Here is a 17506-nt window from a genome sequence, read left to right as displayed (position 1 = left end):
GGCAAAGCTTGTCTATTTTGATCATACAGCAAAAGTATGTAGTCTGTTGATTTTTAGTTAGAAGCTCGGTTGGCCTCACACTTTCGAAGCGCACAAATACTGCAAGTTCGCCAAGATGAATGACCGTTTGCACAGGTTAATATAACAATACGCTATGCGAGCACCATCATAAAACATTTGCATAGCTTGTTTTAATATGTTTGGGAAAATTTGCGGCCATGGTTTGAAAAAATGCCTCAACATGGAAACTTTTACCTAGGTGGTCCCATTCTGTTGATACCAATTGTTTATCAAGCCCTGCTAAGGATCACAGTCCAGGAAGATGGACAAAAAAGACAAAGTGTCTCATTGCATAACTGCACATCAGCATGAGTACGGTACCACACACGCTTGCCCATGATTATGGTCAAATCCTTTATCTAAAATACCACACACAAACATTTCCTACAAATTGTCATATGGTTTAAAGTCTTTCACAACTAACCACAACTTTCTATCATTCTCATTCTGACATCTACCTGTCTCCTGCCAATCTTCACCCCCTTGCCCTTGGATAGGACTGGGTGTGTGTTTACATGACAGATTGGGCCCCAGTAGGAACCATAATTGCATCATTTTATGGATGCGAGTCAGGAGTGAAGATCCAAGACCTTGGAGAGAGTTTCTCTTCAAAGGTAATATGTCATATGCAATGTGTTAGAATGCTTGACAAATAGAGATCAGTTTAGTACTAAGTAAATGTAAAGCATGACAGAAATCATGGACTTGTTGAAATGTGGGGAATAACACAAACTTCCATTTTGGTTTAATTCTCAAGAACTCATGGCCACGGAGAACAAATAAATCGGAGAGCCGGTGCATATTTGCTATGATTTTGAGGGTGCCTTATGATCCATAGCTTCATCTGGGAGTCTCTGAGGGGAATCAGACTGCCTCCGTCATGACCACACACACTTCGGCAGTAGTTCTCAGTGACTCACATAAATATATGAGGTAACAGAATATGCTGCTAAAGCAGGGCTGTGATAAAAGTAGATGTGTGTTCTGTTAAATAGATTAAACATGGTTCCTGGAAATTCATCAATATGTATCCATATATACACTGTATTATCTATTTATCTCTTGTCATTTTGCTATCTTAACCCATTATCTGTCAGAATAAGTCTATTCTGTGTATGCAATATAATAAGTACGCTTTCCAGCTATCTGAGTTTCACAAATATTTAGTATACAGACTCCTCATGTTTATGCTGAGTGCCGGGTTACACTGTTTATGAAATATAGCCAGGCAAAAGCCCTTTGGGGAAGAGAAAGAAAACCATTCCAAATGAAAAGTAATGATTAATGCCACAGATAGTATATAAACTAAAATACACCCCTATCGGCGCTGCTCACCGATTGGCTCTCAACAAGGCACAAGCAACTTAGTACTGCGTTACTCTAAGTACATTGAGGTGACTATGGTGATGTGGGTGGTCCTCATTCATTATAATAACGACCATTCAAGCAGATTGATGTTTGGAGGTGGAATATAATAACGTTATCAACCTTTGCTCGTTAAGCTTCCAGTAAAGCTTTACAGATGTCAGCACTAAACATTCTGTGTTGTTGTGGGGTACCACGCAACACCTTCATTTGCATGTTTGTACGTCCATCCGAGAGCAGTACAACAGAAGTGTTACTCTATGATGGTTGGACATTGGGAAATGCTGGGCTAGGAGCCATATTGGCCTCCTTGGCACCTTCTTATTTTGGCATCTTATTTTCTATTTGGCATCTTATTCTCCCTCTCTGATCCTGATGAATAAAGGTGATGCATGTATCATCATGGTCACCTGTGTGAAATATGAATTTGCCCTGCACTTTTAGATACAGACCCAATGATGTTAATAAAGATTCATGCAGGACTCTAATCTATAAACAAGTCTACCATAGTAAAAAGCATTCAATAATTATTCATACATACACACTACCGGTCAAAAGTTTTGGAACACTCACTCTTTATTTTTATATTTTTTCACATTACATAATAACAATAAAAAACTGCCCAAACTATAGCATACTAAAAGCATTCAAAAATGGTTAACTTTTTTCTAACTTCAAAAGTGCAGTCACCCTTTGCCTAGAAATTGCAAAACCGTACTCGTGTCATTTTATCAAGAAGCTTCTTGAAGTTTCACCATAGGATGAATTTTAAAGATATCGAAAGAGTTCACATTTATTGAGCTCTTGTTGGCTGCTTTTCCTTCAATATTCCTTCATCAATTAAAAATAAAATTGTAGTTTTCTAATAGCAGAAATTAATCTGTTCGACACAGGTATATTTTTGTCTACAAAAGTAATTTTAAGCGTTTAACTATACACCTTCAGATTAAATGATTTTTAAGATCATAAATAACCTTTTAGTCAAGTGTTTCAAAACTTTTAACCGGCAGTGCATATATATTATTTCCATATGCATGAATGTACGCAAATGTAAAGTTTGCATGTCTCCTTGTGTCAGCATGGACTTACTGTTTCCTCTCACAACTCAAAAACATGAAAGTTTGTGTTTAGATCAACTTTTGTGTAGCTTATTTGGTTCTCACGATGAATATTGATGCTGGAATGGTATTAATAAATGAACAAGAATTTTAACTAATAAAGCATGAGCATCGATCTCAGCTGAAAAGCAGCACGTCACATACACACAAATAATTTAGATCAGATTTTACAGAAATAAAGTAAAGGAGTCTTTTATTTAGTTTCAATCATGCTATAGACTTTAATAAACATATTGATATTTCTGAGAAGAACCCAAGATAACCCTACTTTTATTTACAATAAATGATCATATTTCTTCACATATAACAGTAAGAACATTGTAGGCAACTTAAATAGCTTTACGGTGTAACTACTTAAATAATGAAAGAAAAGGGTTACTCTATTCACACGACACCTTCCCAGCAGCTCCAATGCAGATTTCACATTAAGTGCTAATTATTGAGTAGATTTACAGCATGAATTCCTTACACTTACTGTAACAAAGAAAGTTAAAAATGCACCGTAGAGAACGTAATAAACACATGGGGTTTGCTGTTGGTATACTTATCTTTGGGAGAAACAATTATACTAATAACAATGAATACACCTAACTATTCTAGAGGTGACAGTAACACTTCAACATCAATTTACTCTTACAAGAAGCACTCAAAAAAGGTTGAATTAAATGGAAATATCGATGACTTAAATGGTTAAAAATGAACCTAATGCTGATTGACATAATGTACTGTTTCATTTTAATTTCAGACATTTTTATTCAGTAAATATAAACAGCTTATGATTCTATGAGGCAATATGGTGAGTTATGTAAGTAAACAAAAATCGATGACAGCATCAAAAAGTATCTTTAGTGTTACTGTATTCATTCATGCGTTTTTGAACAAATCACCCCAAAAATTATAGCTTTAGCATTTTAGAGAAAAGCAAAAGTTGGAAAGAAAAATCTATGTTTAAGTTTGTGTGTGTGTGTATGTTTGATAGAAAGTGTACAACAAATTGATATTTATAGATGTCATATTTTCAATGGAACTGTGTTAAGCATGTGTAAGTCTTTGCGTGAAAATACATAAAAGTACTTAATGCAAAATTGCTATTACTCTCCTCTCCCATATATTATTCCTTAAAAAAATAAACCTTCCTCTATCAATTAATGGCAAGTCTAATACGTATCTCAGTACAGAACTATATGAAATGTACACCAGTCACCAGCCTTGTTCCCTTTTGTAAATGACAAAACTGAATTGAGTTTGGATTTTATAAAAAACAAAGCAGAACTGTTGAATGGAACAATAGATCAAGCTTTTTCTTTGTTACAGACAAATCAACATTTAAAGTGATAAAAGATTGTTGCAATGTTATTTGTTTCAAATCATCTTACAAGGGTCTTTCACGTGAAAAAAAAAACAGATTTCTGTGCTTGACATCACACAGATTACGAACTAGATATGCGAACATTTTAAAATATAGTAAGATATACAATTCGCAAATGAAAGCAGCGTGCATGGTCATGGACAACTACAAGAAAATAATATAGCTGTTACTGCAGCTTTAACCAGCGCAGTATCCTCTTTATGATTTCTCTGCAAACTAGTTCAAAATTTTCATCTCCAACATGTCATGTGTATTAAATTAATGCGATCAAAGTGACTGTGAGAACATTCTTAAAGATTTACATTTCACTTTATGTGATCTTAATGAAACATCAATGGGATACAACCAATATTCAGTTTAGACTTTGGCAGATCTCCATTGATTACTGTAGTTCAGCTTTTATATCAAGAAGATCAATGACATTTTAGCAGATCCGTTTTATGAACTGCATGCACTGTAAACTTGCATCAAGTCCCATCCAATGACTCTCCAGTTATACACAGACCTGCTAGATAGTAGTCTGTTGTGTAGTTTTGATTGCATTTACTCTGGTGTTACCTCCCTTATTCTTCGAGCAACCTGTGAATCCCAAGACAATAACTTTCTTTATGGTACAGTTCGGTTTGGAAACTGTCCATTTGACTTCCCTAAATGAGCTGTTTGTTGATCTTGACGTGCAACAAGTCCCTAAAATCCCAATTAGTCTTCCGTTTTTTAGAGTACTGTAGTACGAACGGGTGCCCACATGGGGTTGGACCAAGCGTTCAGGTTTGGTCTCATATGGGGCGTCCAGTGCTTTGTGAGTCCTCTGACAGTTGTTGTTGCAAGGACAATTGACTTTTAAGTAGACCAGACTTTAGACACCATACCAGCAGTAAAACTGTGGGTTGCAGCTTGCAGGACAACCTCTACGATACTCTTGACTCCTGCGTGGTACCTCCAGCATGCGACCCCTTTCAGCTATGCGAGGTGAGGTTCTGTTGGCCACTCTGTTATTGTTTTCTGTGTGTATTTGTGCAAAGGGATGGGTAGTGCAGATGGTGTAGGGGAACTTGAAAATTAAAAGCCTGTGGCTCATGAAACAGAACAGTGGTGGGAGAGGAGGATCAGGTGAGGGGCAGTTGAAGATTCGGGATGGTGAAGGCAAACTCTGTAAGGCCCCCCTTAACGTTCGGGCTGCCAACTGCAGAAGAGCGCTGTATCACCCTGAACTGCTCATTATACAATATAACTGGTAAGGTCCAGCAGGTAAGAGGTCATGTCAATGATGTGCTCCAGTATGCTGTCTTTCTCACCATCCCCTCGTGTCCCACGCTCACCTTTCTCGCACTGTTCCCCAGAGAAACCTTCTTTGCAGAGACACTTGTTGGGCTCCACACAGACCCCACCGTTGCGACAGGCTGGTTCACACTTGGCTGAAAAGTAAAAGCAAAATCTAAAATCATTTGGAAAACAGAAAGAGATTTTGTGCACCCAGTACAGTTTCTCCAGCTTTACACATGTTCCAGATCTAATACAACAGGAAAGTGTGGGGAGTACGGTTCTGTACCTCTTAAGCAGAAGGTGCCCTCCCAGCCCGGGCTGCAGCAACACTTTCCGGTGGGTGTACAGTGACCATTCTTGCATTCACGAGAACAAGCGGTGCTAAGCATCTCTGGATCCTCTACTGGCCTTCTACACTCCTTGGGGACCTGTGGCCTGCGTGACACACATAACATTGATGGTCAGTTAAGAGGTTATTTAAACTTAATGTTAATCGATCAGAACTTGGCCAAGTTTAGATGCACCTGGTTGTTTGGGCTACAAATGTAATGCTACTTATAGAATTTATAAGCACCCAAATCCTTATGAAACCAAAGCAATCAAAAATGGAAACCCTAAGGGTCATACTTTCCTGTTTTTCCTCCATGCAAAATTTCCACTTGTGTACTAGTTTGCCCTTCAGCTCACAAATAAAACACTTGCCAAACATACAAACATGTATTAATCAGAGAAAAATTTAGTTTTTGTCAAGATACACAAACATGCATACATGTGGAAAACTTGTGTTTAGAAAGAAATTAAGCATCCTGTGACTGGGTGATGTCATGCAGTTTTAGCATGGCGATATATGGAAACAATAACGCTTTTCTACGCAATGGATTTTGAATGCCAAACCTTAGTGTCACACAAAGTGGCTTGTGATGAACCTGTCTGAGGTTCAGCTCTCCAAACATCCTTATACCTCACTCAGCTAAACATACTGCCTAATGAGCCAAGCAAATCTCTTCAATGCTGTCTATTAGTGAGCGGCAGGGCTGTTGACATACCCAACAGGCCGGCACACACACATACAGGCACTCACACACACAAACAAACTGTAATTGGACTCCAGTGAAGCAGTAACTGTATGGGAAACAGGCTGGAGAGCTCTTGGTGAGTTCACATCCTGTGTTTCTCACTAGACCTGGTGTATGGGAAAGCTAGGTGGCCAATGATTTTGTTTTAAGAGCTTGAGGGTTGTGGAAAGCATGGGGGTGAAAGCTTGCAAATTGTGCAAAACTGTGCTGAAATTGCCACAAAAATCCACAAGAAAATCATAAGTCTGAGCCCAAACAGTTCTTCATCAAAATATCGATGCTATGCTGAGATACTGATATTCATTTTATAGCTCTTTGTAAAGTTACCATATGTCAACAATCGACTAATTGGTGTTTATTTTCATTTCTGATAAGAAATCTGTTGATACAGTGGAAGTTAACCATTTAACCATTTAATTATAGCCTTAGGCATGGTACAAAGTATTACTCCACTTGTCCCCATGCAATTACATCACTGACATATATTCAGTTGCTATCTCATGCTAATATACCAGGCTACCGATACCATATGTCAAATAGTCACAATTAAGAGATAACCGGGCATTCCATCATTGACTGGTGTTATACAGGCAATTCATGTTTGAAGTTCATGAAGACCTGGGGTAGCAAAAGTGTCTATGAGAGAAAGTGGGATGCTGGACCTTTGAGTTGCCCTGACAGCTTCAGTGACTGATGGCAGGGGTAGGGTGGTAACAAGGGAATTCTGGCAGGATGCTCTGGGGGGTCTAGTGGGGGAGCGGTTCCCATGCTCCCCTTTTCTGCTTTCAGCACCCATATCAGGTCTCCCCTTTCTCTTATCCACACTTTGTTTTTTTGTGTTGTTGTGACAGGCTGTTACGTTGTTAAAAAAGAGACAGAAAAGATGAGGGAGAGAAAGAAACAGAGATGGATAGTGGAAAAGAAAGAAAGGGAGGGAGGGAAATATACGCTCCCCAGAGGATTGGTTTAACACTGTTAATGACGCCGGGTCAGCGGCGCTACTAAACAGTTTGCATTACTTGCAGGGTGGCCGTGAAAACAACACCTGCTGCCGTGGCACTTGACAAAGACAGCTGGGTCAACAGGCACTGTGGGAATGTATCAACTCTGTGTGGCTACTTGCATAAAACACAGACTGATAAAGGATTCCCTAGCTTATTAGTTTAACACTGACTGTCCTGTAGCTTGCCTGTTTCTGCATGGGAGGTCGAACCTTGTTCAACCACTCTATTTGTTAACCGAAACAGTGCTTGAAATAGAATCATAGTTCTGATAAAATTTTCCCACATTGTTCTGCATTATCTTTCTAGCCAGAAACAGATTTGATCACATACACTGGGTAACTGAGGCAAAAAGAGCTTCAGGTATACATCACATAGTCACGGGCTACCATTGATGTTCATTTTAGGGGAAAATCTGTTGAATTCTAAGGAATAGATTCAGACATGGTCAATTTCTACAGATGTCCTATGAAGTACTGATCTTCTGTTGCTCATTGGTAATGTGTCTAGTAGATGAGAGATTTTCTTAAAGAGACAGTTTAATATCTCTTGGATTAATTCATTGATAGTAAGAAACATCTGAGTTATTTGATGCCAGAGAGAGCACAGGGACGAGTGGGAGGAGCTAAGGGGGTGTTTAACTAGCATGGCAAAAAAGCTTCATCAAGGATCTCTGTGTGACTCCTCTGTGTTTTTGTCATCTCTCACTTTTGTTTGCACCTCTTTGTGGTGACATTGTATCAAAAAATTTACTGTGTATTGTAGCAATAGGCTATTCAGAACAACTCCTAAGGGGCTTTGTTAAGGAAAAGAACACAGTTGTGAGTGGGAGATTTAGGACAGACCATGAAATAAAGGAGCCTTTGGGTGAGAGATATGGACTGTGCAACCAGGGATTGTGAGCACTTTATAAAGTTTTGTACATAAAAGAACATTTCATTGCTCAAAGGTTGCCTTCTTACCTTTCGAGAGTTCTCAGATATGTTTTGTTTACGTATTATCACATGGAAAACTGACAAAATGAGACACTTGTTGCCATACAGTAAGAATATGTCTATAATATAAACTAATAGTATAAAGCTATATGAATTTGGATGATATATCTCAAATAATTTGGCCTTAGAATCTCAATGGTTTCATAATTTATTAACTTTGCAAAGATATCTGAGCAGTTTGTGACATTGTTGAGATCTCATTTGACAATCTTGATATGCTGTGAGTTTACTAAATAGTGGGAGACTACTAGCAGAAGTCTGTGCAAAGATATAACAATAAAAACTATGAATAGGGAACAATGCAATGCTGAATATGGCCACTCTGGCAACGGAAGTCCCGCCTTCCAGTTAAAAGAATCAATCATCATTCGATAAAGAGTCACAATTTTCTAAAGGAGGGGCTCTGTACAGAGTCTTGTGAGGCGCTTGCAAATCTGTGTGCATTTGCACACTTTAAATTCTGCTGGGTTATTTATAACCGAGTGTTGGGTAAATACTGGACAGACCTAACCATGAGTTGAAACAACCCAGAATTGCATTGAAACAATTCAGCGTAGGTTTATTTATTAACCCAACATGTGTTCTGTCCAATGCATTGGGTTAAAAAAACTCTGTAGAATTTAAAGTGCAGTCACTGAAGTGACCTGTTTTTAGCGCAATTTGAGATTTAGAAACCAAGATTGATACAGTTAATCCCAGGTTGAATGGTTGGTTGGAAATATGTTGTTTAATTGTGATTTTAGCACTTGATTTTACAGAGTAATTCCTTATTTACGTAAATATGACTTTTGTTTTGCAAGGCTGAAATAACTGCCCAGAGGCATTGCATTTTAGTGGCACGACTTCTCTAAAGGGACTTTGATCTATGTTAGCTCTATATTAAATCTCATTGCTAAGGGAAACAACTTAGATATTAGACAATCTGGATCTGATATTTCCTATTTTTGATATATAGACAGACCTGGGTTAATTTGTAATAAAGGCACTTAAAGCCCCCCAAAAACCTTAAGCAATAAGCTACGGGAGGCTGTGTTGTATCGTGAATAAGTATCGTGAATAAGAATAAAGTTGCACTAATAATTTTTTTTTACTTTAATATTTAATAAACAGCCCTTCAGCCGTTACTTATTCACGATACAGCACTTGCCTCAAGTACCTTATTGCTTTTATAAAACGTGTAAAAAAAATGTATTAGTACAACTTTCATGAAGTTAAATCAATAAAAGCATTCCTTACGCTAGAAAAAAATAGTCCCTGACCGTGAACAACAACGTTCCAATATGTAATATGTATGAAAGCTCAAATAAAAACAACAAACCATTCTCAAACTGATTCGTGTGGTTGCTAAGGGTGTTGCTAAGGCACTAGGGATGTAACGGTATTATAAATTTCGTGGTATTGCGGTATAAAATTTTGCCGGTACAACCGTGGTCACATGATTCGGTAAAACATTAGGTCTTCCGAGCAACACGTGTAGTTTTTTTCCGGCCAAGTGCAGCGAGTGGAGGGACGTGGGAACTACAATTCCCAAAATCCCATGCGTGCCACTCTGATGCCTCTCTACAAGTGGCGCGACAATGGCGGAAGCAAAAGAAACGCGGATTTTAAATCTGATGTGTGGAAAAAGTTCGCGTTCGCTGTGACAAGAAACGAGAAAGGACAAAATGTAATGGACATACAAAAAACGAATGTGAGTAAATCCGTGAATGAGGAGAGCGTGTATGCCGTTTCTCAATTAGAAAGCAGCCTCCTTAGGTTGCTGCAGGCTGCATCCGTCATTACACGCCTGGTGTATTTAAGTTAACTGAGTATTACATTCGCAAGTCATAAGCGTGTTACAACAATATACGATTAAATAAGAATAATTGTCAACTTGAAAAATGTTAATATTCTGAAATAAGACGGTCTTCTTGACGTATGCAGCCTACAAATGCGACCTATGGAGGCTGCAGACTTCCGATTGGGAAATGCACCCCTGTACTAAGTGAGCTGACCTTAGCTCTAGGTCCAGCTACAATAAGTAAGCTGCTGTTTTCATTTTTACTGGGTTGTTTTTGTTTTCATGAATTGACCCGCTTAAAACCCATCATCTTTTCTTGATTCTACAATCACAACTGTTGCTTTCATAGGAGTATCAAGCATTAGCATAGATAATAATAATAATAGGTCAATTGAGGGAGTGACTCAATTCTTAAAACCTGACTGATTGGGAGTTGTTTAAAGTTGACAAACTAAACTGAAACTTGATTTTTTTATTTTATTACATGGTCTAATTATTTTTGTCCTTTTTATGAAAATTGTAAACACTACGCTACGCTACACTTTGTACATTGTAATGTTCAGTCTTGTTTAATGAACACTTATGGCAGTTTTTCCAAGTCTTCATATGTTTTTTCCTTCCTGTAAATGTTTCAATAATTACCGTACCGTGGGCATCCTACCGAAATACTACCGTACCGTGAATTTTTGATACCGTTACATCCCTATAAGGCACAGTGATAAATAGAACCGTTGGGTTAAGCAGTCATAGCCGTGTTTTATCGTTAATAATAACCAGTTAATTAACCAATCAGAATCAAGGATTGGAACTAACCGTTTTATAAAAACTTTTATGTTGTCAATATACAGATACAGATATATTGTATATGAAACACTTTGCGAAGAACCTTAAAGGGTTAACCATTAAATGCATGAATGTTTCGGCAATCATTATTACATATTCAGGTCTTTAGTAACCCAGAATGTATATAAACATATATATTATATATAAATATAGTATCCCCCCACCTTACTTATGGACTAATATTTCTGGCAAAGTAGCCAAAGTAGTCAAAAGTCTTTTTCTTTTAAACTGTTCCATCCTCTGATTGTTTGTCAATAGTCAATAAACAAAGCTATAGTTGCTCCCTTGTCCAATGTAGATTGGATTATTTATTATTCTGTGTTAGCAAATGCGATGTGCTCCACCTTAAAGTTCTCGAGCAGAAAACGCAATGTGGTCAATCAAAATCAAAACATAGTGTGGGCATTTTGAAGTCCTTAACACCAGCTAGAACACAAGAGACATTGCAAATGCAACAAGGCTTAGAAGTGCAGGAAAGTTGTAAATGTAAGTCCATGAAATGTAAATGCTGGACCACCCTACTTGAGAGTGCTAATCATCTCAGAATTGTCATATCACCTCCTTTATTTGGTAATTAGATCACAAAAACTGACAGGGTGTGTAAAACAGTGAACCCAACACCGCAGGTCTGACAGACTAAACAACTCCAATCAATGTTGGAAAGAATTGTTCTTTGGAAAAATGCAGCAAAGCCAAAAAACATAATTAAAGTAAGTTTGAGGGGCCTCGTTTAGGAGACTTGTGGAAACATCTGTGGTAATTAATAGCATTAGACTTGGGTGGCACTGTCGTCACCTGGGTATACAATGCCTTGCAAAAGTATTTAAACTCTCAACCAATTCTCTCACAATTCTTACTGTTTTAGCCTGGGATATTTACAAAGCAATCAAATGCAAACTTAATGTCATTACAGTAAAAATACGGTTTTGATAATTATGTAATCCTTATTTTTATATTTTCAAAAGCCACCTTTTGTAAGCCACTTAATATATTGGGCCTATTCTTCCAGGCAGACTTGATCCAGGTTCTGCAGGTCGCAGGGCACTATCAGCAGACTTTTTAAAATACTGATTCATCTTCCTATTTGGTTTGAGAAAAGCACTTATACTTTGCCATTGCCGACACTGAACTTTTGGGTTTTTAGGCCACTCCAGTCTTATTACACTACAGTATGTCCTTTCACCACATGTTTTTGCAGACTGATCTATGTTCATTTGCAGTGGTGGGACGAAAGGGCCAGCAAAGCCTTCCCTGCAGGCCTAAACACAATCTGAATCACTGATTTACATTTTAATATATTATTCCATGAATGTGTATTATATGAATCCCATAATAGTCTATTGTCTTCATTTTATAGCTTTTCTCTTGGTTGCGCTGTTTCCAGTAGTGTGTATTTATGATGAAGCATTTATCCAATCACTTTTTAGCCAGTGCCTGACATCATGGGTTACCAGGGTCATAGAAATCTGCCTAGGCCTCAGTTGCGGCCAATGACTTATTTTTCGAGGGCGCACAATGTGAATCATATGTCATGCCTAAATAAGTGCCTGCTGAGTCCAAAGGGTTTATGATAAAAGAGACGCTTGCATTTGCAATATACTTGCATTATCTAATGCATAATCAGAGTTTATTAAGTGAGTTTCTTGCGAGTATTATGTGAACGTGAGCGTATCTTTTATCATAAACAGTTTTTACGCGTGTGCAGCAGGAACTCATTTTGACAAGACACATGATGCACATGGTTCACATCACGCAACAAACACATATTTTGAATTCACACCCCTCGGAAGAGCAGTCACCAGTCGCCACTGCTAGGCCTTCAGAACGAACAGTACGGGCGCCTTCAGCTTAAGATAAATGGCAATGAAATCATTGCATTAACCTATATGATTTTGAGTTGCCATTGCCTTTTAGAGGGCTTAGAGTAACATCAGCATTTTTGCGCGTCCTTTGATTGAGTTGACCCTTAGCAGTTGAAGGAAAAAAATCCCATTGAAATCCTTTATTTCCTTCATCATAAAAATCTGGCAGCTGTACGGATTGACATGTTTGCCTGTGACTATTCCTGTGTCATCTGCTTCGGTAGAACAGACATACTCAGCCATAAAACGAATTAAAACTTATGCCAGACATACTACTGGACAGTCTCGACTTTCAGCATTAGCATCCATGGCGACAGAAAAGGACTTCATGTTGTACAACAGAGTGATCTAACTCTTCTTGAGGAAAGAAAGAAAGATGGATTTTGTGTACGAATAATCTGTAGTCTAATTTGGTGAGTTTAATGCATTTTATTTAATGGGCAAATACTATTTGTAAAATGTACATTTTAATTAATTTAAGTAATTTTTTAGAGTAAACCTTAAAGTAGAGTAAAACTCTTTGCATTATCCTTGAACAATAGACTGTCAACAAAGTAATTTGTTATACTTTTGGTTCTTATAAAACAGTTGGTAAGCTTGAAAAAAGGAGTTTGCCTTCATTTCAAATACCATCCAAATGGGTTTCTGTATATTTTTCGATGTGTCTTGTTTTGTAGTGTTTTTTTAAATAAAGTATAATTTTACTGTTATTCAATGAGGCGTAAAATGCAGTAATTTCTATTTTACTTTGCAATTTAACGGTTGACATGTTTCTATTGCCCTGACGTCATAATGATAGTATTATGAGATGGAATAATTAATTTATTATTATTATTATTTTTTAATAGGGACAGATACAAAAAACATATATTATTACATCAAGAACAATCCCATGCCTGTATCACAGTGTTTATAGCCATGGCTAATTCACAACACCTGTCCCTAGAAGGTAGGACAGAACTGAAGGCCCTGAATGTGAAATGCACAGCCCACCACTGTTCATTTGTTTTCAATGTAACAAGATGTCCAGTCTCTACTGATAGAATGCAACATCCCAGCAAATAACCAGCATACTTCACCATAGGCATATTGTACATCGAGATGTGGGCAGTGTTAGATTTGCCCCACATGCTGCTTTGAATCTTGGTTTTACATAAACTCAATTTGTTCCAACATTGTAACCGGGCCACTACTATGCTTTGGTCCTGTAGCACTTTATTTTACAGTACATATACTTACCTTGTACATATATGGTAAAAATGTTGTACTTACAGACATGTGTGGTAGCCTACTTACTTTTGAGTATCTACATGGTAATTAAATGGTATCATTACTGTACCTACCAGTGGAACATACTTGCTTGGTAGTTATTATGTAACTCTAGATAAGTACTGGGTAATACCAGATACATACTTATATTGTAAGTATACTGTAACTAACAAGAAACACTACTGTACTTACAAATTAATGTACATTATAAGTATTTAGTACTGGGTTAATGACAGCTACTTATAGTGAATGTATACTGTAACTAAAGAGAAACACGAATGTACTACATTACTTACAGTATACATACACTATAAGTACCTGTCATTAACCCACACTTGCCTATAAGTACTAAATACTTATATTGTACATTCATTTGTAAGTACAGTAGTGTTTCTCATTAGTTAAAGTATACATGCACTATAAGTATGAATCTGATATTACCCATCAATTATCTAGAGTTACATACAATTGTACAATAATGATACAATTTAATTACCATGTAGATACTCAAAAGTAAGTACCACACATTTGTCTGTAAGTACAATATATTTACCATATATGTACATGGTAAGTACACGTACTGTAAAATAAAAGGTAATTTATATAGTCCCTTTGTCTGAGTAGGTCCTATAAAAAGATTTTGTAGGGGGAAGAAAGGACGAAAACAAGTTTCATGAACGATTGGTTTGAATTAAAATCTTGACAGATCTGCCTGTCTGTGCCTAATGTAGTGTTTTTTATCTGATCTATTAAAAATGCAAACATTTTTGCACATGTTATTTAAGAATTCCTATGCTCATTTCTAATAGATGATATTTCTGACATGCACTTGGTGAGGATGACATATTTTTAAGATGTACCGTAAAATGGCTTTTAGCGGTACAAAACATGCTGTATAAATTACTTCATAATGAAATCTTATAAATGATGAAATCTTTTAAGCAACCTCATTCGTGTGTTAAATTTCTCACAATGAACACGTGGACTTGTATGTCAACGGAATAAATTTTGTTCTGCAATAGATTTGCCAACATGTGAATGCACTCAAGGTTCTCAAGGAAAACATTTCCTCTGTTAAAGACAGGTGTGTAAGTCCTGTCAAAGCAAGAAAAACACGCAACCGACCACACAGGCACCCTAGTAAACCGGTGCTGTCCGAGCCACCTTGACTGTGTTGGTGTTAGAAACACGTTACACTAACATTTGGAAATGGTATGCTTACTCTCCAATTATGGTTGAGGTTTGTGTTGGCTAAGACAGGCAGTTGTGTGACGACTTGTTTAAGCCAGTGAAAGTCATCGTGCATGTACGTGCGAGAGAAAGATAGAACCGTGTTCCAGCTCAGACTCTCTGAGAACCATCTTGTCTCTCTTGGTATGAACTGACCACAGATGTTCAAGTCATAGCACGTAAGGCGATCACCGGGGGGTTTGTAAAGCAGAATAAAAATGGAATTAATTATGTGAGTTTCAATATTAGCATTGCTTAGCGGTAACGTCATAAATTTCACATGAAAAGAGCAATAGAGACCGAACAACTGAGAGTCAAGATGATTGTTGCATAAATCCTATTGTATACAATAATTTGTTCTGTATATATGGAGCTCAATGTACCTCTTGGGGTCCACCAACTTGTAGAGCTTTCCACTGTGTAATTGTGTTGCCAGGCTTTTGCTTGAAGCAAGAATGTAGACCTCACCTGGAGAGAAAAAATACACATAGGTCTTTGAGGGATTTCCTCCTCTCTAAACTTACTTCTTGTTGCACTTGACACTGGTGCATGAGAGGGTTTCATAAGGGGGTCATTAAAACCTCATGCAAGTAATTTAATGAGGAGCAAGCCTGCAGTACTGTGCGCAGATTGTAAACATGTGTCAGAAGACTGCCATGTGGGTCTCCAATGCAGCCTTCCAATGAATCCCTTTTACAAATCAGCAACAAATGCTATCTCTCCCTCACAGAGGCCCAATCTTGGCACGTTGCAAGATTTATTCCCTGTCTCACTTGACCTGGTGTTTGGGTTCGAGAGTTTATGTTCCCTGTGATGCACTGAGCTGTGGGGATATTACGTGGTTGCAGAGATTGTATCTTAGCAGTGAGTGGGCATTACTTTGTCAGAGGGGTTGGCATGCAGTTTTAAGAAACAAACCCATAACCATTCCAGTGAGCCAACAATCAGTTGTTACCAATGTTAAGTATGCAAGTAGGGAAACAGAGAAGTGTCTAGATATAAACCCTATGTGATGACAAATTGAGCTAACCTTTGATATCCAGTCAGTGGTAAAATGGGAAAATAATTTGTCAGAAATATGGTTTCATGCTGAAATATTCCATGGAGGAAAGATATTTTGGGAGTGGGAGTTGGTAAAGAAATTGATTTTCCATTTTGACCTTGGTGATCTTTTCTGTTCTCTATCATTCTGATGAATATTGAATTTGAGAGGCAATTTAGTTCTCCCTGTGACATCATGGTATGGTATATATTAGTAAAACGATCGTTTCAACATCAGATTATGTCTGAACCAAACAGATCGCTTGTTTTTTGCCAAAGTATTAGGTCTTGTTGAGAAATCTGTGTACATCAATTCTTTTTGTGTCATATCAGATTTAAACAAACTATGACAATGCCACAAATAAAGCCTCTCTGAATTTGCTGTGAAATGGACACCATCGGTGTCTCACTAAAGTTTTTGGAGAGTTCACTAACCTAATTCATCTTCGCCAAACCCCAGGATGTGGCCTACCAGTGAGGAACCACAGGAACTGCTGCTACCAAGACAAAGAGGTTTCTCCTGCCACAACCTGTCTTCTGAAGGTCTCTGGAGAATTCTGAAGTTCCTGAAACAATCATACAATCAGGGGATAAATACACCACGTTTCATATTGGTGACAATTTATTTGTGTCCTTCTTAATGACTTGGGCAATGAATAATGAAAGAAAGAGAGGATGAATTTCTAACCTATGCAACATGTGAAAACACATACTGGCCTGGCAAGTATCTACTCTTAATTTACATTGAAAAACTATTTTACCTCATTGTTGTGTATGGTGGATGTGTGTGTGTTAGCACAATCAAAACATAAGAAAGCCTGTAGTTTCAATCAAATGTAAGCTAATTTTTGGTTTCTTTGAAACAAAATCTTTTTTCTCTGACTGTGTTTAACTGAAGACAGTAATAAATGGCAAATAAAAAGAGTCTAAGGCATTTTTAAGTAGCGTTTTTAAAATTAAATATATGACAGTAAAATTATAGAACACATACCCATTTCTGTCTCCAAACACATAACTTCCATAAAGTCGTCTTGACTGACATCCCCTGTAGATGAAACCACCAACTGGTATGGCACCTCCATTTGACCCCAGGTCAAACATAGAGGGCTCATTTTCTATAAGGAAACAGACACACCATCAACTTACCAATAACTTAAAATCAAAAAACAATGTAACTTAGGTAAGCAAAGATGAACAAATCCTTTTTTAATATTTAGCATTATTATTTCATATT

The 17506-nt window shown here is 37.5% G+C and overlaps 1 protein-coding gene across 1 annotated transcript in view; it reads right to left on the bottom strand.

Annotated features, from left to right (window-relative positions):
• Positions 1-2719: 2719 nt before the first annotated feature.
• The window catches only part of hhip (hedgehog interacting protein), a 42796-nt gene continuing 28009 nt past the window's right edge, over positions 2720-17506 (bottom strand). Inside the window, exons 9-13 of the mRNA XM_065295734.2 lie at positions 17264-17387; positions 16708-16838; positions 15615-15699; positions 5462-5610; positions 2720-5327 (exon numbers count right to left, since the gene is read on the bottom strand). Of these exons, the coding sequence (XP_065151806.1) occupies positions 5131-5327; positions 5462-5610; positions 15615-15699; positions 16708-16838; positions 17264-17387 (686 nt within the window). The 3' untranslated portion in view covers positions 2720-5130. The remainder of the gene's footprint in view (positions 5328-5461; positions 5611-15614; positions 15700-16707; positions 16839-17263; positions 17388-17506) is intronic.

The sequence above is a fragment of the Paramisgurnus dabryanus genome, chromosome 4 (assembly GCF_030506205.2).
Source record: "Paramisgurnus dabryanus chromosome 4, PD_genome_1.1, whole genome shotgun sequence".
In the NCBI taxonomy this organism is placed as follows: Eukaryota; Metazoa; Chordata; class Actinopteri; order Cypriniformes; family Cobitidae; genus Paramisgurnus; species Paramisgurnus dabryanus.
The sequence above is the reverse complement of the archived record's forward strand: the minus strand, read 5'-3'. Positions and strand labels throughout refer to the sequence as shown.